Source organism: Ascaphus truei, chromosome 17 (assembly GCF_040206685.1).
Source record: "Ascaphus truei isolate aAscTru1 chromosome 17, aAscTru1.hap1, whole genome shotgun sequence".
In the NCBI taxonomy this organism is placed as follows: Eukaryota; Metazoa; Chordata; class Amphibia; order Anura; family Ascaphidae; genus Ascaphus; species Ascaphus truei.
Genome location: NC_134499.1, coordinates 11,210,933 through 11,236,269, shown reverse-complemented (window position 1 = coordinate 11,236,269; position 25,337 = coordinate 11,210,933). Strand labels below are relative to the sequence as shown.

The 25,337-nt window shown below is 48.4% G+C and overlaps 1 protein-coding gene across 3 annotated transcripts; it reads right to left on the bottom strand.

Moving 5' to 3' along the window:
• Positions 1 to 9,543: 9,543 nt before the first annotated feature.
• On the bottom strand, positions 9,544 to 23,925 carry SLC25A38 (solute carrier family 25 member 38). 3 transcript variants are annotated; one of them, XM_075573923.1, is made up of 7 exons: positions 23,658 to 23,916; positions 21,861 to 21,942; positions 20,458 to 20,637; positions 16,192 to 16,360; positions 15,532 to 15,719; positions 10,177 to 10,326; positions 9,775 to 9,864 (listed from the first exon to the last, which is right to left on the bottom strand). In XM_075573923.1, exons 1-6 carry the CDS (start codon positions 23,837 to 23,839, stop codon positions 10,204 to 10,206), a joined length of 924 nt encoding a protein of 307 aa, XP_075430038.1. In that variant the 5' UTR covers positions 23,840 to 23,916; the 3' UTR covers positions 9,775 to 9,864; positions 10,177 to 10,203. The 3 variants fall into 3 exon arrangements, with proteins under 3 accessions (XP_075430036.1, XP_075430037.1, XP_075430038.1); XM_075573921.1 differs by lacking the exon at positions 15,532 to 15,719 and having other exon boundaries at positions 9,544 to 9,864; positions 23,658 to 23,925; XM_075573922.1 differs by having other exon boundaries at positions 9,723 to 10,326; positions 23,658 to 23,915.
• Between the last annotated feature and the right edge of the window lie 1,412 nt (positions 23,926 to 25,337).

Below are 25,337 nucleotides of genomic sequence, written 5' to 3'. Positions count from 1 at the left end.
AGGTCCATCTGTCACCCCTATATAAATATCTGGAGCCTGCTGCCCAAACTGGATGAACTAAGGGCATGGTGCCTTATGCATAAACCTAAAGTAATTATTATCACAGAAACATGGCTAACTCCTAAGGCCTTGTTCAGGGTGCAAGCTTCGGAGGGAGGGCGTGCTTACGTGCGAGCTGCCGTCCGAAACAATGTATTTAAAGTTCATTGTGGTTGTCAGGGTAGCAGCTGCCCTGTCTCCGAAGTACGGAGTTGACGCTGGCTACAGTTTCAATAAACAACCCAAGTCGTTTTTTGAAGCTGCAGCAGCGTCACTGGGACCTCGGCAGCCAATGAAGTCATTCTTGAGAATGATTTCAAGACAACAACTTGGATCCCTAAGCTGCTGTCTGTAGCCCGCCTCCTCAACTCCTGAAAAAGTCTGCTGGGGAGGATGTGCACACATCGCCCAGCAGACTGCCGCTCGCACACGCGAACGCCCGCCCTCCAACTCCTGCCTCTGGCACCCTGAACGAGGCCTAAAACCCTCGATGCAACTATCGCCATTCAGGGATACTCCATTTCGCGGAAAGACAGGTGAAAGAGAGGAGGAAGGGTGTTATTTTATATTGCAGACACCTTACAATTTATGCTCCTAAATTGCCCCCCAAGCCCACCCTCTTTTGAAATCCTAGTTGGCAAAATCTGCCACCCCTTTTGTACTCCTGTTCTTATGGCTGGCATCTACCACCCCCCTAGAGCCCCTCTACAGTCTCTGACTAATATCACCCAGTTTCTTGGCTCCATTTCCTCTCTAAATGAGAAGAGTGAGCTGCTAGTTCTTGCGGACTTCAAATGCAATTGGCTCAATCCTAAAAACAACAAAATCCAGATACAACTCAAGTCACTTAACCTAATGCAACTAATTTCCCAATCCACAAAGACAAATCTGAAATCGCACAACCATTCCTTGCTACACTGGATTCTCTCTTCTAGTCCCAGCAGAATCCAATCCTCTGGCATCCTTCCTGACATTTTCAATGACCATGCAATAGTGTACTGTGTAAGGAAAATTAAACCATCCCAATCCAGCCTTAAGTTCTCCTCACTAGAACATTTAGAAACTTTAACCTACAACAGTTTCTGGATGACCTTACCAACTGCCCATGGCACAGAATCGACTTAATTCCCGACCCTGATTCTACGCTCGACTATTTCCAATCCGAGTTCTTAAAACTCTGTGATACCCATGCTCCACTATGCAGAATAAGGGTACAGGGGGGTGGGGGGGGGGGGCACCTTCCGTGTGTTACAACTGACCTTATAGCACTATAATTTCAGGGATGCCTTGTGGAAAAACTACAAAGTAACTGGCACTACTAAGGCCACGCTTATAGTGCTGGCGACGCGACGTCGGCCGAAAACAAATACATTGCCGCCGCGTGCTCTTATAGTGCACGCGACGGAGCGACGCCGCCGTCGCAAAAATCTGAAGCCGGCAAAATTTTCTTTTTCAAGGGCCGTCGCGTCACGTGAATCCCGTGACCCCGCAGTCCGGCGAAACATAACTTTTGCTGGTGGCGACGGGTGACGTCACCCGCCGTGTCGCCAAGGACGGCTCTATAGGCACGGCCTAAGGCTGCACTTATAGTGACGGTGATGCGCCGTCACGTGCCCTTATAGTGCACGCGATGGCGACAAAGCGACAGTGCTACCAGAAATCTGGTAGTTACTGATATTTGATTTTTTCGGCGACGGTCTCCCCTTGCAGCCAATCAGGAGCTTCTCCGTGCCTCTGCCCTCCCCTTTTATGACGTCATCCAGTGACGTCGCCTAAACTTCCAAATACAACTCGTCGCAATGGCGGGGGCGACGAGTGACGTCATCAGTCACTTCACCGGCGCCATCTGTATAAGTGCAGCCTAAGGATCTTAATAACTACAGATGCCTGCGGAACATGTGCACAAGGCAAACAAGACATGCAAAAGCACAATATTACTCTGACAATCTCCACCAGAATACATCAAACCCAGCTAACTTGTGGAAGGTTATCAACAACATATTCCAGCCTCCTACCCATCAACAGCCAAGTAATATCACTAAGGGGGATATTACTCTGACAAACCCCACTGACATTGCAAATGCATTCAATGATTACTGTGTGGGGTGTGTTACTAATTTATTAGCAAAATGCAACCCGAACTACATACATGAACCTCATTCTGAGAGTACCTCTATAGCCCCACCCTCTCCCAACAATTTGTCCCAGTATCTGAAGAGGAGATTACACAAGCGCTCCTCAAATTAAAACTAAGCAGCCAATGTGGACCTGATTTACTGCAATCTAAGTTCCTAAGACTTGGTGCCCCAGCCATCGCCAAACCAATTGCTTCCATCGTCAACTCTATCCTGTCTGCAGGCCATATCCCTAAAACCTGGAAAACTGCCAGAGTTGTCCCAATCTTCAAAAGTGGGGACAAAAACACTGTCTCAAACTACAGGCCAATCTCTCTTCTCCCAATTCTATCCAAAGTCATGGAAAAATGTGTCCACTCCCAATTAAGCGATTATTATACCAAGACAACTCACTGGTGCAGTATTCCTAGATTATCATATTATCTTGCTAAAAAAAAACCCACTGGGTTTCAAGGGATAATACCGCGGTATCATTTATGGTGTAATATAAATATATATATATATATATATATATATATATATATATATATTGTGTTAAGTGAATAGTGGTTTATCTAAGCATGAGGGGCTACCGGGTGGAGGTATAAAGCACCAGTAAATATATACACAAGCCTCAGCTGGTTTTATTTAAGGGGTTTAATTATGGTGTACTAAGGGAGGAATGGCTTAGGCCCGCCACAGCACATCTAGATTGGGGAAAAAGAGAGGTTACACTCCTCTGCCCTTCTTACACCTCACCCTAATATCTGATTATACATCCTCTGCCCCTCCTTACACCTCACCCTAATATCTCACTATACTCCCCTCTGCCCCTCCTTACACCTCACCCTAATATCTCACTATACCCTCCTCTGTCCCTCCTTACATCTCACCCTAATATCTCACTATATACTCCTCTGCCCCTCCTTACATCTCACCCTAATATATCACTATACCCTCCTCTGTCCCTCCTTACATCTCACCCTAATATCTCACTATACCCTCCTCTGCCCTTCTTACATCTCACCCTAATATCTCATTATACACTCCTCTGCTCCTCCTTACATCTCACCCTATCTCACTATACACTCCTCTGCCCTTCCTTACATCTCACCCTATCTCACTATACCCTCCTCTGCCCCCTTACATCTCACCCTAATATCTCACTATACACTCCTCTGTCCCTCCTTACATCTCACCCTAATATCTCACTATACACTCCTCTGCCTCTCCTTACATCTCACCCATATATCTCACTATACCCTCCTCTGCCCTCCTTACATCTCACCCTAATATATCACTATACACTCCTCTGCCCCTACATCTCACCCTAATATCTCACTATACACTCCTCTGCCCCTCCTTACATCTCACCCTAATCTCTCACTATACACTCCTCTGCCCCTCCTTACATCTCACCCTAATCTCTCACTATACCCCCCTCTGCCCCTCTTTACATCTCACCCTAATCTCTCACTATACCCTCCTCTACCCCTCCTTACATCTCACCCTAATATCTCACTATACCCTCCTCTGCTCCTCCTTACATCTTGCCCTAATCTCTCACTATACACTCCTCTGCCCCTCCTTACATCTCACCCTAATATCTCACTATACCCTCCTCTGCTCCTCCTTACATCTCACCCTAATATCTCACTATACCCTCCTGTCCCTCCTTACATCTCACCCTAATATTTCACTATACCCTCCTCTGCCCCTCCTTACATCTCACCCTAATATCTCACTATACCCTCCGCTGCCCCTCCTTACATCTCACCCTAATATCTCACTATACCCTTCTCTGCCCCTCCTTACATCTCACCCTAATATCTCACTATACCCTCCTCTGCTCCTCCTTACATCTCACCCTAATATCTCACTATACCCTCCTGTCCCTCCTTACATCTCACCCTAATATTTCACTATACCCTCCTCTGCCCCTCCTTACATCTCACCCTAATATCTCACTATACCCTCCGCTGCCCCTCCTCACATCTCACCCTAAAATCTCACTATACCCTCCTCACATCTCACCCTAATGTATCACTATACCCTCCTCTGCCCTCCTTACATCTCACCCTAAAATCTCACTATACCCTCCTCTGCCCCTCCTTACATCTCACCCTAATATTTCACTATACCCTCCTCTGCCCCTCCTTACATCTCACCCTAATGTATCACTATACACTCCTCTGCTCCTCCTTACATCTCACCCTAATATCTCACTATACCCTCCTCTGCCCCTCCTTACATCTCACCCTAATATCTCACTATACCCTCCTCTGCCCCTCCTTACATCTCACCCTAATGTATCACTATACACTCCTCTGCTCCTCCTTACATCTCACCCTAATGTATCACTATACACTCCTCTGCCTCTCCTTACATGTCAGCCCTAATTTCTCACTACAGGTAGTCCTCGTTATACAAGGTTTCACTTTACAACGAATGGCATATCCAACGCAACCCTATGGGCCGTATTTCGACGCCTGAATGCGTTATCTAACGCTCACCGCCACTGATTAACATGGGACTCACTTTACAACGGTTTCACTATCCAACGCTACTTCCAGAACGGATTCCGTTGGATAACCGAGGACTGCCTGTATACACCTGCCCGACTTGTATTCTGCTCAAGGATGTCTTCTCTAACCCTTTTGTATCTAAAGTTCTTTCCCACCTAAAACCTTTCTCACTGACTGCACCGCACCTCTGAAATGCCCTTCCCCTCAATATTCGACTAGCGCCCTCTCTATCCACCTTTAAGACCCATTTTCAAACACACCTCTTTAATGAAGCATATGAGTAGCTCAATTGTCTGATACTATACATCTCAGATGCAGACCGTGGCCCCTTGCAGAAGCCCTTACCAGAGCACCCTCCTACTGTCTCTGTACATTCTCCCTACTTACCACTTAGATTGTAAGCTCTTCAGGGCAGGGACTCCTCTTCCTAATGTTACTTTTATGTCTGAAGCGCTTATTCCCACGATGTGTTATATTATTATATCACATTTGTTACTGCTGTGATGCGTTATGTATATATACATACATACATTAGTTTGGCCACGAAAGTAGAACACTTATTTTATTTAAAGATTACATAGTTACATAGTTACATAGTAGATGAGGTTAAAAAAAGACATACGTCCATCAAGTTCAACCTATGCTAAATCTAGACGACAGATACTTTATCCTATATCTATACTTACTTATTGATCCAGAGCAAGGCAAACAAAACCCCAGTCATATCACCCAATGATATCTCATAAGGGGAAAAATAAATTCCTTCCTGACTCCAAGAATTGGCAATCGGATTAATCCCTGGATCAACATCCTTCCCATGTATACTTATTTGGTATATCCCTGTATATCTTTCCTTTCTAAAAAGATGTCCAACCTTTTTTTTTAACAAATCTATTTTATCTGCCATCACAGTCTACATGGGTAATGAATTCCACATTTTAACTGCCCTTACTGTAAAGAACCCTTTCCTTTGTTGCTGGTGAAATCTCCTTTGCTCCAACCTTAAGGGATGTCCTTTGTACTGCCCGTGGGATGAATAGTTCTTTTGAAAGCTCCTTGTATTGTCCCCGAATATATTTGTATATAGTTATCATATCCCCTCTTAGGCGCCTCTTTTCTAATGTAAATAAATCTAATTTAGCTAGCCTCTCCTCATAAGTTAGATTGTCCATCCCCTTAATTAATTTGGTGGCTCTTTGCACTCTCTAGTTCCATAATGTCCTTTCTTAGGATTGGTGCCTAAAATTGTACCCCATATTCAAGATGTGGTCTTACTAATGCTTTGTAAAAGGGCATAATTATGTTTACTTCCCTTCCATCCATTGCCTGTTTAATGCAAGATAAGATCTTGTTTGCCTTTGCAGCTACTGTATAACTTTGGGCACTATTGCTAAGCCTGCTGTCTACAAGCACTCCTAAATCCTTCTCCATCATGGATTCCCCCAATTTATCCCCATTTAATTTGTAAGTCGCCTTTTTATTCTTGCTTCCCAAATGCATAACCTTACATTTATCTGTATTAAACCTCATTTGCCATTTATCTGCCCACGTTTCCAGTCTCTCAAAGTCCTTCTGAAGAGAAATTACATCCTGCTCTGATTCTACTACCTTACACAATTTAGTATCATCAGCAAAGATGGAGACTTTGCTCTCGATGCCAACCTCAAGGTCATTAATAAACAAGTTAAAAAGCAGGGGTCCCAGTACCGATCCTTGAGGTACTCCACTCACGACTTTAACCCAACCTGAAAAAGTTCCATTTATGACAACCCTCTGTTGTCTATCCTTTAACCAGTTTTCAATCCAGGTGCATATATTATTACTGAGTCCAATTTTCTTTATTTTGTATACCAACCTCGTGTGTGAAACCGTATCAAAAGCTTTTGCAAAATCTAAGTAGACCACATCAACTGCATTAACCTGGTCTAAATTCCTACTTAAGTCCTCAAAGAAACAAATAAGGTTAGTTTGGCATGATCTATCCTTCATAAATCCATGCTGACTATTACTAATAATTTTGTTTTCCATTAGGTATTCCTGAATATTATCCCGTATTAAACCTTCAAGTAGTTTCCCCACTATTGAAGTCAGGCTTACAGGTCTGTAATTCCCCGGTTGTGATCTAGCTCCCTTTTTAAATATAGGCACCACATCTGCTTTACGCCAATCTTGTGGTATTGAGCCTGTGGAAATGGAGTCCTTGAATATTAAATATAATGGTTTTGCTATTACTGAGCTTAACTCCTTGAGAACTCTTGGATGTATGCCATCGGGGCCAGGTGCCTTATTTACTTTAATTTTTTCAAGTCGCGTATGAACTTCTTCCTCAGTTAACCAATTGTTCATTAATATGGAGGTTGTGGCTTCCTCCTGCGGCAGTACTATTGAACTTGATTCTTCCCTGGTAAACACAGAGGCAAATAATTTGTTTAATACCTCAGCTTTTTCCTTATCTCCAATAATCTGCCTACCCATCTCACACTGAAAGGGTCCTATATTTTCTTTTCTAATTTTTTTGTTATTAAAAGGTACTTAAAGAACTTTTTAGGGTTGACCTTACATTCTATTGCAATCCTTTTTTCATTATCCATTTTTGCTAATTTGATTGCCCTTTTGCAATTTTTGTTACATTCCTTATAATTCTGATACGATGTCTCCGTCCCTTCCGACTTCAAGAATCTAAACGCCTTCCTCTTCTTGTCCATTTCCTCCCCTACCTGTTATTTAGCCACATTGGTTTTGACTTACAGGCAGTCCTCGTTTTACAATGCTTCGATTTACAACGAATGGCTTATCCAACGCTATGCAATGCATACCTATATTCATTTTTACAACGCCAAAATGGCTTATCTAACGCTCTTACGACGCTTTGCAACGTTGTGTATGTATGTATATATATATATATATGCACATTCACATAAACAACGTTGCAAAGCGTCGTAAGAGCGTATATATATTATACTATATAATATATTATTTATTATGTTATATTATATATATATATATATATATATATAATACAGTATATACACTATATAATTTATGTGTGTGCTGCATATCTTATTGCCTGCATAAAATATTTGGTGTATTTTAGTGTTAAAAATGCCTTCAGGAACGGAACCTTTCATTTAAACAGTGTTCCTATGGGAAAATGTGTTTTGCTTTACAACGCCATTTTGAGTAACGCATTGTGTCGGATAACCGAGGACTGCCTGTATTTCTTTTATACTTATTACCCAAGGGTATACACTGATAAGTGTGCTTTTCTAACAATGTTTTAAAGACTGCCCATTTATCTTCTACATTTTTCCCTGCAAAAACATCATCCCATTGTATTACTTGTAGATTAGACCTCAGTTTATTAAAATCTGCCTTTTTCAAAGTTTAAGGTCTTTGTTGAACCCAAGTTATCTGTTTTTTGATAATTTATTTCAAATGAGACCATGTTATGATCATTGTTACCCAAATGTTCCAGGACTTGAATATTTGTTATTACTTCTACATTGTTTGATATGACCAAATCCAGAACTGCCTCTCCTGGTTGGTCCCTCACTAATTTGGGTCATATAATTGTCTTTAAGCACCCCCAAAAACCTGTTTCCTTATGTTGTATTGCTAATCTAATTACTCCAGTCTATGTCTGGATAATTAAAATCCCCCATTATGCAAACATGACCCAGCTTTGATGCCTTCTCCAATTGCAAAAGTATTTTAGCTTCCTCAATCTCACAGATATTTGGTGGTTTATAGCATATCCCTACAAACATTTTATTTATACTTTTACCTCCACTCCTAATTTCTATCCACAAGGTCTCTACATTTTCATCATTCCCTTTGTAAACATCATCCCTTATAATAGGTTTTAAATCCGGTTTAACATATAACCATACTCCACCTCCCCTTCTATTTGTTCGATCCTTCCGAAAAAGGGAATAACCCTCTAAATTAACTGCCCAGTCATGAGTTTCATCCCACCATGTTTCAGTAATGCCTATGATATCATACTGCTCCCTTATGCCACGTTGTCCTCACCTGGATAATAACCGCACTGCAATACAAAATAAACCGCCCCTTATGTGGCGGAGCGTTTGTCAGCCTTATTTGCAGGGTGACGACCTTCCCTGAACGTTCCAAGCTGCAAGGTCGAACATGACTTCATCTCATACATTTCTGTGGTACAGAACGCTTCTTACTTCCAGCTGGAGTAGAATTGTGCCACGTTCTTTTCATTTAAGTGCAGATAATTGTGTCTTTCGAGTTTTTCTAACTTTACATTTTATTTTTGAAACATTTGGGAAATCAAAAAAGTTAGAGTGTCGCCTGAATATAAAAACAAACATTCGCTGCCGCCCCAATCTCTCGTCTCCCAATATATTCTGAGCAGCAACAAGGAAACCAAACATTGCAGGCGTGTTAATGCAGAGCCTTGTGATAGAGAGCAGGGGGGCGTAATTCCAGTCCCGAAGACCTCCCAGCAGGTCAGGTTTTAAAGATATCCCTGCTTCAGGACAGGTGGATCAAATCAGTGGCTCAGTCAAAGACTGCACCACCTGTGCTGAAGCAGGGATATCCTGAAACCCTGATCTGTTTGGGGGGACGGAGGGGTCTTTTGAGGACTGGAGTTGAGAACCCGATATAGATATATCTATAATATATACACACAGAGGTAGAACTAGGTATTTTGGCGCCCAGGGCAGGTTTTACCAGCTGCACCCCCCATTTAAAGAACCCACTCATCTCCTCCACCCCCCCACTCTCTCTCCCTACCCCCATTTTCCTCTCCTTTAAAAGTCCCTACTTGTGGAGGGGGAGGGTCAGTTCTCCACCAGCTAAGAGACTACGCCCCCCCACACACACTCATCCACCCCTTCCCCACCTCCCATCGCTCGCCCCCCCCTCTGTACCTCTTTATTTAGACTACATTTTGGGACTTGGTAAAGTGCTTCGTCTATTCTGTCTGCACGTTATAATAGATTTAATTTACTAGAAAAATAACTTATTATATTACATTGACGCAGTCGCGTCTTGCTGGGACCCACCAAGGTTTACATTGGATTTGGAGGTGCAGTGCGAGTTCGGACTTGCGCATAGATTAAACAGCTGCATTTCCAGCCGGCGCCAACGCGTCTGCAGCGGATGTACCGGAATAAGTGTCCTTGCTTGCTCTGCGGCCCATAAACATCTCCCTGCATCCAGGAGCAGAGCTAAGTCTCAGTCATAGTGTGGGACACATGTCCAGGAGCAGAGACAAGTCTCAGTCATAGTGTGGGACACATGTCCAGGAGCAGAGACAAGTCTCAGTCATAGTGTGGGACACATGTCCAGGAGCAGAGACAAGTCTCAGTCATAGTGTGGGACACATGTCCAGGAGCAGAGACAAGTCTCAGTCATAGTGTGGGACACATGTCCAGGAGCAGAGAACGGTCACAGCGTTGGACCCCCGCACACGTACGAGGAGTGCGGCTTGGATGGACAAAGAGCATCTCCGGATCACTTACAAAGTGCTCTGCAGAATGTCGGGGTGTTCAAGACTTCAGCCCCATCTTCTCCATCATCTGCTCGTACACGGTCCATGCCATGGCGGCCATTAGCGTCCGGCGTAAGGCGCGGGGGACACCGCCCAGAAAAAAGCCTGTTAGTCCATGGTTCTGTGACGGTGAGAAAAGATCAGACCTTACGTAAACTGCAATGAACCACGGACTTCAAGCAGCAATACCACCTACTAATTATTATTCCCCAACCAGGGGACTGAACCGCACTATTGTCAGCGCTGGGGAGATTCTTACTGGTAAAGTTACCAGGTTTTAATCCAGGGAAAACAGAATGGCTGCTACATTTTGGAGCAACAGGAAGCCGCAACATCATCGGTCGCAGCTTCCTGTTGGATGCCCATTTAAAGCTGCAGTTCAAGCAATATCCTACGTGTAAAAAAAAAAAAAATCAGTTCTGTACTGTGAGAAAATACTTGTAGCATTTTTTTAAATTACTCTGAATTACATTTTTAATGTATTCAAATGTAACAAGCAATTTTGTTTCTATAGCAACCATTTACAAAGTCACACCCCCTTCCTCTTCTGAAACAGGCTCTGGCACAACCGTTTTGTCCTCTCTAGCAGTGCACCAATTGTACAGAGTGCCTGCCTGGTCACATGATCTTCCCCACAGAACTTTGCATCCTGGGTAATCTTCTGCAGCCCTAATAGTGATTTAAAGAACCCCAGAGCTGAATCTTCAGCGATTAATCACAGGAGAATGGATCGATCGGCAGCTTAGCAAATCACTTGTCAGTGTGCAGACTGTATTGATGCACATATTGGGGGGGAAACAATATTTTTTTTAAAATAGCTTGAACTGCAGCTTTAGTCCCCTTTGAAAAACCAGCAAGGTGAGGGGGGGTGGGGGGGGGTATGGTAGTTCCCAGGAACGGAAAAATAGTGCGGCTCAGCTCTAGGGGAGCCTCCCGGTTACAACCCTGTAAAGAAAGGGGGGTGATTAAAATCATGTTTACCCATAAAAGTGCCCTTACTAGAAACTGCAGCCTAGAGAAGAGAGCAGCTCCAATCAAGTAAATGAGCCAAAAACCCTCCCCAGCCTGGGAAAGACAGCATAGCGATTGATTTGGTGGAGTGCGTTATTAAATGAGATATTTCTACACATTTATAAATCCATTTTCCAGCATCCGATTGCCCATGTGACCGCCTAATATTTGGGAGACCCTTCCTGTCTGTTCTGTGCCTGCGTGTCCCTGAGCTCCCCCTTTCATAGCTCTAGCGCTCGCCTCTTCTTCTGCTAGGTCCCCTAACATGGAAGGTTTTCATAACAAGCATAAGAGGGGGGAGGAAGCCTAAAAGGGGCGAGGAAAAGGAGGTGCGATCCCACCTAGTCACCCAGAAAACAGACTTCATCTAACTGGCTCCCCTAAACAAATGTAAGTGTGCTAATAGCAAGAATTTGGCTGCTTTCATGTTTTGGGAAATTACAAATCTCGTTTCTTAGGGGCCGCTGAATGAGGGAGCGTTTGTCACTCACGTCTTTTCTTTCCCCTTATCCTTATCAGAGAGGTAATACAAATAAGGGGAGGGGGACAGAGGGGGCTCTGCCTGTGCAAACTCTCGTAGAACGCACAGGGACGTCAGACAGAAGGGAGCAGCCGGAGATCAAACCCCCTCCCGAGTAAAACTTTAAAAAAAAATAATTTAAAAATACTTAGTTGTCAGATTTTGATTTAAAAAAAAAAAAAAAAGGCATCAATCACCCAGAGGAGACCCCTTAACCAGGTCACTGGAACGCGTTCACGGTGGTCCTAGGAGGGACTGCCCCTTTAACATAGACGCTGTGACGTAGGCAGAGCATGCGCATTGCGAGAAGCAGTTATCTGCTGACACAGCCCCCGCTGCAGATCAGGGAGTGCCGCTCATCAGCAGATCAGAGAAGCCCCGCTTCCCGAGATGGGTGTGGCAGCGCCTGTGCCATCAGCTGGGCAAGAAAGAAGTGCGATAGTATGCAGGATATTCAGGCAACAGAAACAGACGATGCAGACTGTCTGCGGCCGGGCAGCCCAGTAACCGGCAGCGGGCACATCACGGGTTTGTAGCTGTTTTTAAACCATGTAAACACACTTGGAACGTGGCAGTGCCACGTAGCAATAAGACAGCAATCTTTTTGTACTTATTGGTTCCTTGGGAAAAAAGGAAGATTGGGCGAGACTTTGCTGGGCTTAGCAGGGACTGGCAGGTTTCTTGGTGGGCCTCTGCCAATCAATGCCAAGCTTGCATCAAAAAATTCACTGCGGCAGCGCAACTGCGTCTCCATGAAACCAGGGGGGGAGGGGAGAGAAGGCAGAGGAGACGCTGGTTTCGCAGGGCGCTCTAACACTGGGCATGTCCAGGTTGTGCCCCTGCTCGTCACCCAAGTGAGCATGCTGATACAATGCAGCCAAGGTGAATTATGGCGTTGCAGTACTCCTCCCGCAGGAGAAAGGATCAGTGCACCGCCAATGAAATGATGCAGAGGCTGGGAAATGTGACTAAAGAACTTTATTGGAGCATATTCGTGGAGCTCTGGCGGATCCTCCAACGCGTTTCACGACAAAGCGCTTCGGCGTGAAACGCGTTAGAGGATCCGCCAGAGCTCCACGAATATGCTCCAATAAAGTTCTTTAGTCACATTTCCCAGCCTCTGCATCATTTCATTGGCGGTGCACTGATCCTTTCTCCTGCGGGAGGAGTACCGCAACTTCACGTGACGTCTTCGGGAGCACGCCGAGTCGCTGAACCAGCTGAGCCGCGCTGGATGCAGACCACCCACTGAGACTGAGGAGTCGCCGTCAGATTGTGGTGGACGAAGGAACTGAGGTTTTGCAGAGACGGCCGTGTCCTCTTATCAACCGTGAGTCTCCCTTCACATTTTCAGAGCTCATGTATAAGCCAGTGAGATAGGAGCACGCTCACGTATAAGCCAGTGAGATAGGAGCACGCTCACGTATAAGCCAGTGAGATAGGAGCACGCTCACGTATAAGCCAGTGAGATAGGAGCACGCTCACGTATAAGCCAGTGAGATAGGAGCACGCTCACGTATAAGCCAGTGAGATAGGAGCACGCTCACGTATAAGCCAGTGAGATAGGAGCACGCTCACGTATAAGCCAGTGAGATAGGAGCACGCTCACGTATAAGCCAGTGAGATAGGAGCACGCTCACGTATATGCCAGTGAGATAGGAGCACGCTCACGTATATGCCAGTGAGATAGGAGCACGCTCACGTATATGCCAGTGAGATAGGAGCACGCTCAAGTATAAGCCAGTGAGATAGGAGCACGCTCACGTATAAGCCAGTGAGATAGGAGCACGCTCACGTATATGCCAGTGAGATAGGAGCACGCTCACGTATAAGCCAGTGAGATAGGAGCACGCTCACGTATAAGCCAGTGAGATAGGAGCACGCTCACGTATAAGCCAGTGAGATAGGAGCACGCTCACGTATAAGCCAGTGAGATAGGAGCACGCTCACGTATAAGCCAGTGAGATAGGAGCACGCTCACGTATAAGCCAGTGAGATAGGAGCACGCTCACGTATAAGCCAGTGAGATAGGAGCACGCTAACGTATAAGCCAGTGAGATAGGAGCACGCTCACGTATAAGCCAGTGAGATAGGAGCACGCTCACGTATATGCCAGTGAGATAGGAGCACGCTCACGTATTTGCCAGTGAGATAGGAGCACGCTCACGTATATGCCAGTGAGATAGGAGCACGCTCACGTATAAACCAGTGAGATAGGAGCACGCTCACGTATATGCCAGTGAGATAGGAGCACGCTCACGTATATGCCAGTGAGATAGGAGCACGCTCACGTATATGCCAGTGAGATAGGAGCACGCTCACGTATAAACCAGTGAGATAGGAGCACGCTCACGTATAAGCCAGTGAGATAGGAGCACGCTCACGTATAAGCCAGTGAGATAGGAGCACGCTCACGTATAAGCCAGTGAGATAGGAGCACGCTCACGTATAAGCCAGTGAGATAGGAGCACGCTCACGTATAAGCCAGTGAGATAGGAGCACGCTCACGTATAAGCCAGTGAGATAGGAGCACGCTCACGTATAAACCAGTGATAGGAGCACGCTCACGTATAAGCCAGTGAGATAGGAGCACGCTCACGTATAAGCCAGTGAGATAGGAGCACGCTCACGTATAAGCCAGTGAGATAGGAGCACGCTCACGTATAAGCCAGTGAGATAGGAGCACGCTCACATATAAGCCAGTGAGATAGGAGCACGCTCACGTATAAGCCAGTGAGATAGGAGCACGCTCACGTATAAGCCAGTGAGATAGGAGCACGCTCACGTATAAGCCAGTGAGATAGGAGCACGCTCACGTATAAGCCAGTGAGATAGGAGCACGCTCACGTATAAGCCAGTGAGATAGGAGCACGCTCACGTATAAGCCAGTGAGATAGGAGCACGCTCACGTATAAGCCAGTGAGATAGGAGCACGCTCACGTATAAGCCAGTGAGATAGGAGCACGCTCACGTATAAGCCAGTGAGATAGGAGCACGCTCACGTATAAACCAGTGAGATAGGAGCACGCTCACGTATAAGCCAGTGAGATAGGAGCACGCTCACGTATAAGCCAGTGAGATAGGAGCACGCTCACGTATAAGCCAGTGAGATAGGAGCACGCTCACGTATAAGCCAGTGAGATAGGAGCACGCTCACGTATAAACCAGTGAGATAGGAGCACGCTCACGTATAAGCCAGTGAGATAGGAGCACGCTCACGTATAAGCCAGTGAGATAGGAGCACGCTCACGTATAAGCCAGTGAGATAGGAGCACGCTCACGTATAAGCCAGTGAGATAGGAGCACGCTCACGTATAAGCCAGTGATAGGAGCACGCTCACGTATAAGCCAGTGAGATAGGAGCACGCTCACGTATAAGCCAGTGAGATAGGAGCACGCTCACGTATAAGCCAGTGAGATAGGAGCACGCTCACGTATAAACCAGTGAGATAGGAGCACGCTCACGTATAAGCCAGTGAGATAGGAGCACGCTCACGGTTGTTTATGCTTTTAATCGAGGTCAGCCTGTCTTACTCTAGCCTCCTCACATATACTACTTACAGCATTGTTCAGCGACCCCGTTACCTCTGAGCGCCGGATTGGCGAACTTTATACTACCTTACCATCACAAGGGGAATTATGGGCATGGAGGTGAACAACGCCGCAATCCTATAAACTGCCTTCAAATAAAATGTTATCCTAAGAAATCATTTCAAATATCTCCGACATCCCATCGGCCCCCCAAGCAGAATCTGCGGTACGAGGGCAGGCTGCGGCGGTCTCCGCGCAGCGTACCTGAAAGACATAGCATGCGGCCTGACCGGTCCAGCGGTACTTCTCGGGCGAGAGCTGCATGTGAGTCTTGACCACGTCGGCCGGCTGGGTGGCCACGGATGCCAGGATGCCGGCCACGATGCCGCAGCTGAAGTTCAGAAGAGGGATGAGCGCCGGATTGATCTCATCTGTAGGAGAGGATTGTATGGCTGCGGAGACAGAGACTGGAGTTGTAACACTGGAAGAGTCACTGCCTTGATACGCCTACTGCGCAGCAAAGGATGTTGGGAGTTGTAGTTCTCTGGGAAAATAATGACACTGGTTGTTTTACTTGGCAACTCGGATGCTGGGAGTTGTAGTTCTATTTGCACTAAAGAAAGGGATGATGGGAGTCGTAGTCTCCGAGAATTTACACTGCTCCTTACCGAGCAGCATGGGATTCTGGGAGTTGTAGTTCTGCTGCTCCCCTTACTGCAGAGTATAGCATGCTGGAGGAGAAGTCAGGCCCCATTCATTTGAATGGCTTATTGCAAAGGGGCCATGGTCACTTCTGGTCCCAATGTTGCAAAAGGTTTGGAACATTATTCTGGTCCTACAGGCAGCCACACTTTTTAACCCCTCACTTGCTAGAAGGGCACACAGTGCATGTTAAACACCCCCCCATCCGAGCCCTTTCCTTACCGTGTGGGGCCAGCTTTTTGGCCTGGGTGTAAAACATCAGGTAGATGCCGGAGAAGGGGGCGTCCCGCAGGAGGGTGGCGGTAAGACCACTGAAGAGGCCCCGGGCCCCCTCCGTCCCGTATATATTCCGCAAGGCGCCGTACACGCTCCGGTAGCCATATTTTTCACTCTGGGGGCGGGCAAAGAGGCAGCAATTAGGTGGGAGAGGGTGTGGGTTAAACGTTTCAGTGCCCCGTGACTATTCCAGGGGTCCGCTCGTTTTCTGCGGGAGATTGAGTTATTAGCATTTATAAACGTAATGTATATGTAGGCGCGTTATAAATATCCTATATGTTTAGATCAGTTAGCCCTATATCTATGCCTATAAAAGGATTATATTTATTTTCTATGGGAATATCTAATGCTTGTGTATGTTTCCTATTAGAATGTGTTAATGTTTTTAATTCACCTTAACCCAGAAGCCTACATATTCCGTGGCGCAGTACAATAGGGTTTAGAGGGCGAAAAACAATAAGATATCAAACATTAACATACATTGTTACAGGAGGTAAGAAGCGCCCTGCCCCAAAGAGCTTACACTCTATAAGGAAGGGTCAGTGGAGACATAGGGTACAGGGGGAGAAGGTCGGTGGGATTCGGATTGTATCAGCAGCAAACGGCTGACACCCTTTGGCTGCCGCCAACCTCGTGTGGAGCGGAGACTCTTCTGTTTCCGTAATCCGTGTCGCTGCAGTGACATGATAGCGATGTGCCACTATTATTTCTTTCATTCACATGACTTTATTAAAAAAATAAGAAATAATTTGAACTTAAAGCTGTAGACAATACAATATCCTATGTGTTTTTTTAAATAAATCAGTTCTGTACTACAAGAAAATACTTGTAGCATTTTTTTTTTAAACAACTCTGAATTACATTTTTAATGTATTATAATTTAACAAGCATTTTTGTTTCTATAGCAACCATTTACAAAGTCACACCGAGTGCAGAAAACGCCTCTGCGGCCATTTCGTAAACCCCCGAGTCGAATCTTCGCCAATAGATCACAGGAGAACGGATCGATCGGCAACTTCACTAATTACTTATTGTGTGGATTGTATTTACTGGGGGAATGGAGCTGCCCCCACTGTAGGGCTGGGGGGTGTAGCTGCCCCCTCTGTAGGGCTGCTGGGTGTAGCTGCCCCCTCTGTAGGGCTGCTGGGTGTAGCTGCCCCCTCTGTAGGGATGGGGGGGTGTAGCTGCCCCCTCTGTAGGGATGGGGGGGTGTAGCTGCCCCCTCTGTAGGGATGGGGGGGTGTAGCTGCCCCCTCTGTAGGGATGGGGGGGTGTAGCTGCCCCCTCTGTAGGGATGGGGGGGTGTAGCTGCCCCCTCTGTAGGGATGGGGGGGTGTAGCTGCCCCCTCTGTAGGGATGGGGGGGTGTAGCTGCCCCCTCTGTAGGGATGGGGGGGTGTAGCTGCCCCCTCTGTAGGGATGGGGGGGTGTAGCTGCCCCCTCTGTAGGGATGGGGGGGTGTAGCTGCCCCCTCTGTAGGGATGGGGGGGTGTAGCTGCCCCCTCTGTAGGGATGGGGGGGTGTAGCTGCCCCCTCTGTAGGGATGGGGGGGTGTAGCTGCCCCCTCTGTAGGGATGGGGGGGTGTAGCTGCCCCCTCTGTAGGGATGGGGGGGTGTAGCTGCCCCCTCTGTAGGGATGGGGGGGTGTAGCTGCCCCCTCTGTAGGGATGGGGGGGTGTAGCTGCCCCCTCTGTAGGGATGGGGGGGTGTAGCTGCCCCCTCTGTAGGGATGGGGGGGTGTAGCTGCCCCCTCTGTAGGGATGGGGGGGTGTAGCTGCCCCCTCTGTAGGGATGGGGGGGTGTAGCTGCCCCCTCTGTAGGGATGGGGGGGTGTAGCTGCCCCCTCTGTAGGGATGGGGGGGTGTAGCTGCCCCCTCTGTAGGGATGGGGGGGTGTAGCTGCCCCCTCTGTAGGGATGGGGGGGTGTAGCTGCCCCCTCTGTAGGGATGGGGGGGTGTAGCTGCCCCCTCTGTAGGGATGGGGGGGTGTAGCTGCCCCCTCTGTAGGGATGGGGGGGTGTAGCTGCCCCCTCTGTAGGGATGGGGGGGTGTAGCTGCCCCCTCTGTAGGGATGGGGGGGTGTAGCTGCCCCCTCTGTAGGGATGGGGGGGTGTAGCTGCCCCCTCTGTAGGGATGGGGGGGTGTAGCTGCCCCCTCTGTAGGGATGGGGGGGTGTAGCTGCCCCCTCTGTAGGGATGGGGGGGTGTAGCTGCCCCCTCTGTAGGGATGGGGGGGTGTAGCTGCCCCCTCTGTAGGGATGGGGGGGTGTAGCTGCCCCCTCTGTAGGGATGGGGGGGTGTAGCTGCCCCCTCTGTAGGGATGGGGGGTGTAGCTGCCCCCTCTGTAGGGATGGGGGGGTGTAGCTGCCCCCTCTGTAGGGATGGGGGGGTGTAGCTGCCCCCTCTGTAGGGCTGGGGGGTGTAGCTGCCCCCTCTGTAGGGCTGGGGGGTGTAGCTGCCCCCTCTGTAGGGCTGGGGGGTGTAGCTGCCCCCTCTGTAGGGCTGGGGGTGTAGCTGCCCCCTCTGTAGGGCTGGGTTAAGGTGAACTAAACACGAACACATTCTAATGGAAAAGAAACACCAACATGACATATTCCTATAGAAATAAGTATAATTTGCTTATCTTAGCAACAGCAAAAGGTATATTAAATAACACGTTGTGTAAGGAGCCAGATGGGATGTTTGCTGCATGAAACACGTGATCACAATGACACAGCAAAGTATACATAACATGTCAGCTGATACAGCCGCCAGGCAGATCATGTGGACGTAATCGAGACTGTGTTCAAATCAAATACGTTACTCTTGGTGGGTGAGCCATCTAATCAGCGATTCCCTACAGAGGGTACGGGATGCGTCCCCCGCGAGTCAGCTCCCCCAGTCCCAAATGAAGTAATATATAGCGGGTTCCTGAGCCCATGTGGGGATTGCACACTTGGTAAGGCCCCAAACTGAACATTAGCGTGGGGGGTGGGTGTAGCTGTCAATTACTACAGGAGCTTGCAAAGTCGCTCCCCACAATGCTTTGCATCTCTACAGCAGCAAGGTATTGTGGGGCATGACTTTGGAAGCTCCCGCAGTGCTGCCTGCACACTGAGAGGCAGTTTGGGGCCTTATTAAGCATGTATTCTCCCCACAAGCTCAGGATACTATATACTGCCTGGGATCGCTCACAGTTTTGTTACTGTTAGTCTGAGGCAATAAGATTTATTTATTAAGGGTTCGCAGGAAAAATATTTCCTAGCATAGGGGGCGCGGGGTAAGAAAAATCACTGATCTAAAAGATTGAACCAAAGACTGCGGATGCTTTTATTTCTGTTATCATGCCAGTTCTCCGGTGTGGGCATCTATATTGTCATCAACAACTGTATTTGACAGAATCCAGTGGTGTAGAACGATACGCTGGCGGTCTTACAATCGCTCTCCTCAGGGAAGTGGAGACCCGTGCCCGTTTCTGCTGCCAGCCTAGTCACAGAACCAGGTTCTGCTTTCCGACACCCTCTAATGACCATTCAAAACATTGTTTCCTTTTCACCACATGAAGTCCACTTACTGCTGTATTTGGCAACCCCACCCTTTTTAAAGTTCTCAAGTTGCATTCTGGAGCTGCCCTTTGCTTAAAAATGTGCCTCCCAGGGAAATTAAAATGGCCACCGCCATCCGCTCACATTAAAACCGAGGCTGCCGCAGTAACAGCTGGTGCCGGGGATAATAAATAAATAATTAGAAACTAAGCAACAAAAAAAAGTCTGAGAAAAATATAAACTTGTGATTTACGTCATTACTTCATTTTTGCTTTTGTCATCCTTTAATAGACGGGAGAGATGGAAAAAAATATGAGACGGATAAGTATTTAAGGCAGGGGTTCTCAAGTCCAGTACTCAAGATCCCAAAACAGGGTTCTGAGGATATCCCTGCTTCAGCATAGGTAGCTCAATCAGTGGTTCAGTCGAAGATGGAGCCACCTGTGCTGGAGCAGGGATATCCTGAAAACCTGACCTGTTGGTTGGCTTGAGGTCTGGAGTTGAGAACCCCTGCCTTAAATACTTATCCGTCTCATATTTTTTTTAGCGTATTAAATTAGAGTGTCAGCTCTTGGGGGCAGAAGACTCGCTGTGTCTGCACAGCTCACTCACCACCATTGTCAGCACGTAGGAGATATTCTGCGTACCAGACGTGACAGGAGTGTGTGTGGCGTGCACGCGCCATGCTCACCTCGTAGCGTGTCTTCACCACGGTGAAAGGCAGCATGCAGACCCCGGCGACCGTCCGTGACCCGGCGCCCAGCAGCACCGACTCCAGGGGCCTGGGGTCGCGCTCGGAGAACAAGTGCTGCTTGACCGCGTAGAGGGTGCTGAAGTAAAGGCCCACGCCGGGAATACACCGCAGGAAGGACTGCGGGAAAGACATGGAGGGTCAGATCCTCGGTAAGTCACTCGGCGTGCCGTTAACCAAACAGGGGGGGCGCAACTCCAGTACTCAAGCCCCCCCAACAGGTTAGGGGTTAGGATATCCCAGCTTCAGCATAGGTGGCTCAATCAAAGGCTCAACCTGTGCTGAAGCAGGGACCTCCCTAATACCTGACCTGTTGGTGGCCCTTGAGGACTGGAGTTGGCCACCTCTGGTTTATGCTATGAAACATTAGAATGTCGTTTATTTCAGGTCTCTGAGAGCAAACAATATAAGTAACCAAACGGTGGCTCGAGCCGTTATATACAGGCTCGTGATGTCACAGGAACGGACGTTGTGTTCTCCGAGTTAACGTGGTATCCGCAAAAATAAAGTCTGAGCGACATCTCATTAGCACGAGCTTAATATCACGTTATTACATTATCTTCCAATAAGGTGACAGTACGTCTTGGCCCTAGATCAGGGCAATTATTTTGGCTGGAGGGCCACTTCACAAGCTTTGGTGAGCTCCGCAGGCCACATACAGTACTTCATGCCGAATGCACTGTTCGCAAAGCTTACCAAAGCTCCCCCCTCCCCAAAGCGCTCCTCACCAGCTTACCAAGACGCCCCTCCTCACCAGCTTACCAAAACTCCTCACCCTCCAGCTTCTCCCCTACCTTATTATAAAGTTACATCTCTGCGTTAACCATAACAGACTTCAGTGGATATGCGCTATGTTGACGCACTGTTTGCTTGTCATCACTAGCGCCTGTTCGAGTTATCTTGTTTATTTAGCATACATGGCTGGTGCAACATAAACAAACACACGGAAAGGCACAGGCAGAGCCCCCTCCCCTTATCTTTATTGGCTTCCTGATGAGGACAAGGGGGGGGGGGGGGGGAGATAAGGGGAAAGGAAACACTTGAATGACAAAAGCTCCCCATTCACAGGCCCCCGGAGAAATACACGTAATTAATTTCCAGAAGAACAAAAAGCAGCCCAATCTTTGCTTTTAGCATGGTTAGATTACCGTAAGAAAGCCAATTTGAGTAATAACATTCCTCCCCCCACCACCTTTAAAAGCACTTCCTACCTGACAGTGAATTAGGTGGGAAGCGCGCACCAAAAAGTGAGGCGACGGTCCCCAAAGCTTAAAAGAAAAATATACCCACATTTATACATGATAGGGGCGCGGTGTCTGGGCTCTGAAGAGGGGTATATTTACCGGGGACACCCCTTTCCACAGTCCTAGCAGGCTGTCGTTCCGGATAATCTTGACGAACAGGGTAAGCATCCCCGGGCGGGTCCTGTACAGAAACAAGCAGTGGTACCAACCGTCCCAAAAACTAGCATTTCATAAACTGCGTCTTAATCTTCAATTATATCTGTTCTCAACCCAATTACTGTGCCCTAACTGCTCTCACAGTAATGTGCCCTCCGCTCGGGGTGATATTCCCCATGATATTGCAAACGGAGTGCCTTATTGCACTGGTAACTACTTAAGTTTTCTGTGGGAGTCGCCTATACCCATCCATGGGTGAAGAGGCGGAAAGTAAGCAACTACTTATACTACTCTCGGTATGATGCACCCAATGATAACCCATAGCCCTAAAGTGCCTAGTTTACACGTCAGTGACCTGTGTTCCTCCTGTGTACCCATTGCGCTGAAAGCTGATGCTTATATACTCTTCCTACGTGGATGCATACCTGGTAACCCACCGGGTGCCTTACTGCAGGACATGTAAGGCCCCGGACATGTTTGCTGCGTGCTTGCGGAAGCGTGCTGACGCGCGCTCCCGCTCAGCACTGAGCCCCTACAGCCGCAATTAGAGCGGCTTTAGTAGAGGCTCACCTGCGCTTCTGCGTGCTTGCGGAAGCGCAGGTCTTGGGGGAATTTAAAATTCCCCCACTTGCCGGTGAGACAGGCCGGTCACGTGAGCGGTTCGCCCAAAGAGGGCAAACCAGCTCCGTGACGTCACTGGCCCGACCCCGGCCAGTGACGCGCCCGCCCCCGGACGGCTGCTGAGAGCGCTTGCGGTAAGTAACCGCAAGGCCAGGGAAAGCACCTGCTTTCCCTGCGCCTCAACACGCCAGCAGGGACCATGGACTCGGCCTTAGGCTACGCTTATAGTGCCAGCGGCAGCGACGCTGACGTCAAGCTGCAGCCGCTGGAAAAATCTAATTGAAGTGACTTCCAGCGATCTCGACCAATCCGTAGCTCCTATTATAAGAGCACGCGATGGCTTCAATACATTTGTTTTGAAGCGACGTTGCATCGCTGTCGCCTGCACTATAAGCGCAGCCTTAGAACAGTCTGGCATGACAGACCCCCTTCAGTGCCTTACTGCGCTCTCAGTAACCCATTCAGTGCACAATATTTTCTGCTATTTATATTCCTAAACAGATGGCTCCGACTGCCTCACTGCCACAACATCGTAGATTACGAGGGGATGCATGAGTCTGAGTTCCTTATTGCACCGACAGCCTTATACATTGCTCACAGGCTCAAACTCACCCCTGGTAACCTTCCCCCCCCAGTGCCTTATTGCGCTGACATGTATTTATTCATCGGAGACTCATACACACCCTGGTAATCAAACTCTGAGTGCCCTATTGCGCTGACATCTTTGTATATCCTTCTCCGGTCCTGACATCCCCCCCTCCCCCATGTAACCCAACCCCCTTTCAGTGACTTATTGCATGACACTGACTGGCACGGAGTTTGGAGCAGGGAAGCCTGGTTCAATTCCCGGTGTTGGCTCCTTGTGACCTTGGGCAGTCACTTTATCTCCCTGTGCCTCAGGCACCAAAAGAGTGTAAGCTCTGCGGGAAAGGGACCTGTGCCTGCAAAATGTCTCTGTAAAGCGCTACGTGAAACTACCAGCGCTATACAAGGGCATGCTATTATTATTATATCCCTCTGAGGCCCTGGCACCCCACTCTTTCCTAGTAACCCAAGCCCCGGGGTGCCTCATGCACTGATATTCGTTATCCCACCCCCTGGGTGCCCCCCCCGCGGTACCCGCCGGGCAGCTGCTGGCTCTGCAGTCGGGTCTTCACCAGGTCCAGCGGTTGGAAGAGGAGCGTGGAGCAGGTGCCGCTGAGGGAGCCGCACACGAAGGCTTTGAGCACCGGGTGTTCCTGGGAGAGAGAGGGCGCGCGGTTACCGGACACCGGGATCCGGTCCCGCGGGGCTTCCGCCATCCTCCTCACCGGTCACCCGGTGCACCCTGACCCACCGCTACCAACGTATCAGCGCGCGGCACAGCGGCGCGAGAGCACAGGCCAATCAGGGCGCATCTTGGCAGGACGGGCAAGCCAATCGCCGACTCTTGATATATAATTAAAAAAATAAAAAAACGGACCAATCAGCGCGCAAGGCGAAACTTGTGTAGAGGGCGTGGACGCTCTCAGTCGCCATCTTTGATAAGGGCATAGAGCTTATTATTATTGTAACGGCACCAGCTATCTCTACCTGTGTGTGAGAACCCGGGATCATTTAGCAGCCTGTCTGCCATTGGTTGAAGCTCAGAACCTTCAGCAACTTGGCAATCCATGTTGGATAATACGTGATCAGCGTGGTGGTGGTGGTGGGTGTAGGACAGGCACACCATAAATATGCACCACCCTCACCCCCCCCCCCCAATATTTCAACCACCCTTTATCAAGAGCTCCAGTCTGTAGCCAAAACATTGGGCCAATACATACATTTGTTTGCCTATTTATGGCGTGCCTATCCCTTTGTTTTCTCTTTGTACAGTATCATATAGGTACTCTGATAGGAACACCCTCTCTGGTAGTCTGGACCAGGGGTGCACAAAGTTTTCTCCCTGAGCCCCTCCCCCTCGCTCGGCTCCGGCGTCAAATGACGTAGCTCATGTGAGGTCACATTGCCATGGCAATGAGTCGCTCAACATAAGAACATTTAGGCCTCGTTCAGGGTGCCAGACGCAGGAGTTGGAGGGCAGGCAGCAGTCTGCTGGGCGATGTGTGTACATCCTCCCCAGCAGACTTTTTCAGGAGTTGAGGGGGCGGGGCTACAGACAGCAGCTTAGGCTGCAATCCCAGTAATGTCTGTGACACGTGCGCCCGGCGGGGGGGCCGCGCGTCACAGCGCTAACCGCAATCTGCGGTCTGTGAGGAATCTTGCGACGGGAGGGGGCGTGGTCGGGGATTTGCAGGGGCGTGGCCATTACGTCACGCAGCTGATTCGCCCTCATTGGGTGAACCGCCAGTGGGGGCGTGGCCACACCTCCGTCGCTAGGAGTAAACTCAATTTTATTGAGTTAGGAAAAACCCTGCAGCGCGGCTGCACCTTCTGCGTGACGGTGCATAGTGGGCCCAGCCCCATTGAGGGGCGGTGCTTACACGCACAGTGCACGCCACGCTGTGCGCACAGGCTGTACTGGGACCGCAGCCTTAGGGATCCAAGTTGCAGTCTTGAAAACATTCTCAAGAATGATTTCATTGGCTGCCGAGGTCCCAGTGACGCTGCTGCAGCTTCAAAAAACGACTTGGGTTGTTTATTGAAACTGTAGCCAACGTCAACTCCGTACTTCGGAGACAGGGCAGCTGCTCCCCTGACAACCAGTATTCAATTTGAATACATTGTGTCCCACGGCAGCTCGCACGTAAGCACGCCCTCCCTCCGAAGCCAGCACCCTGAACGAGGCCTTAGAGGCCGCACGCGTTCCCCAGGCAT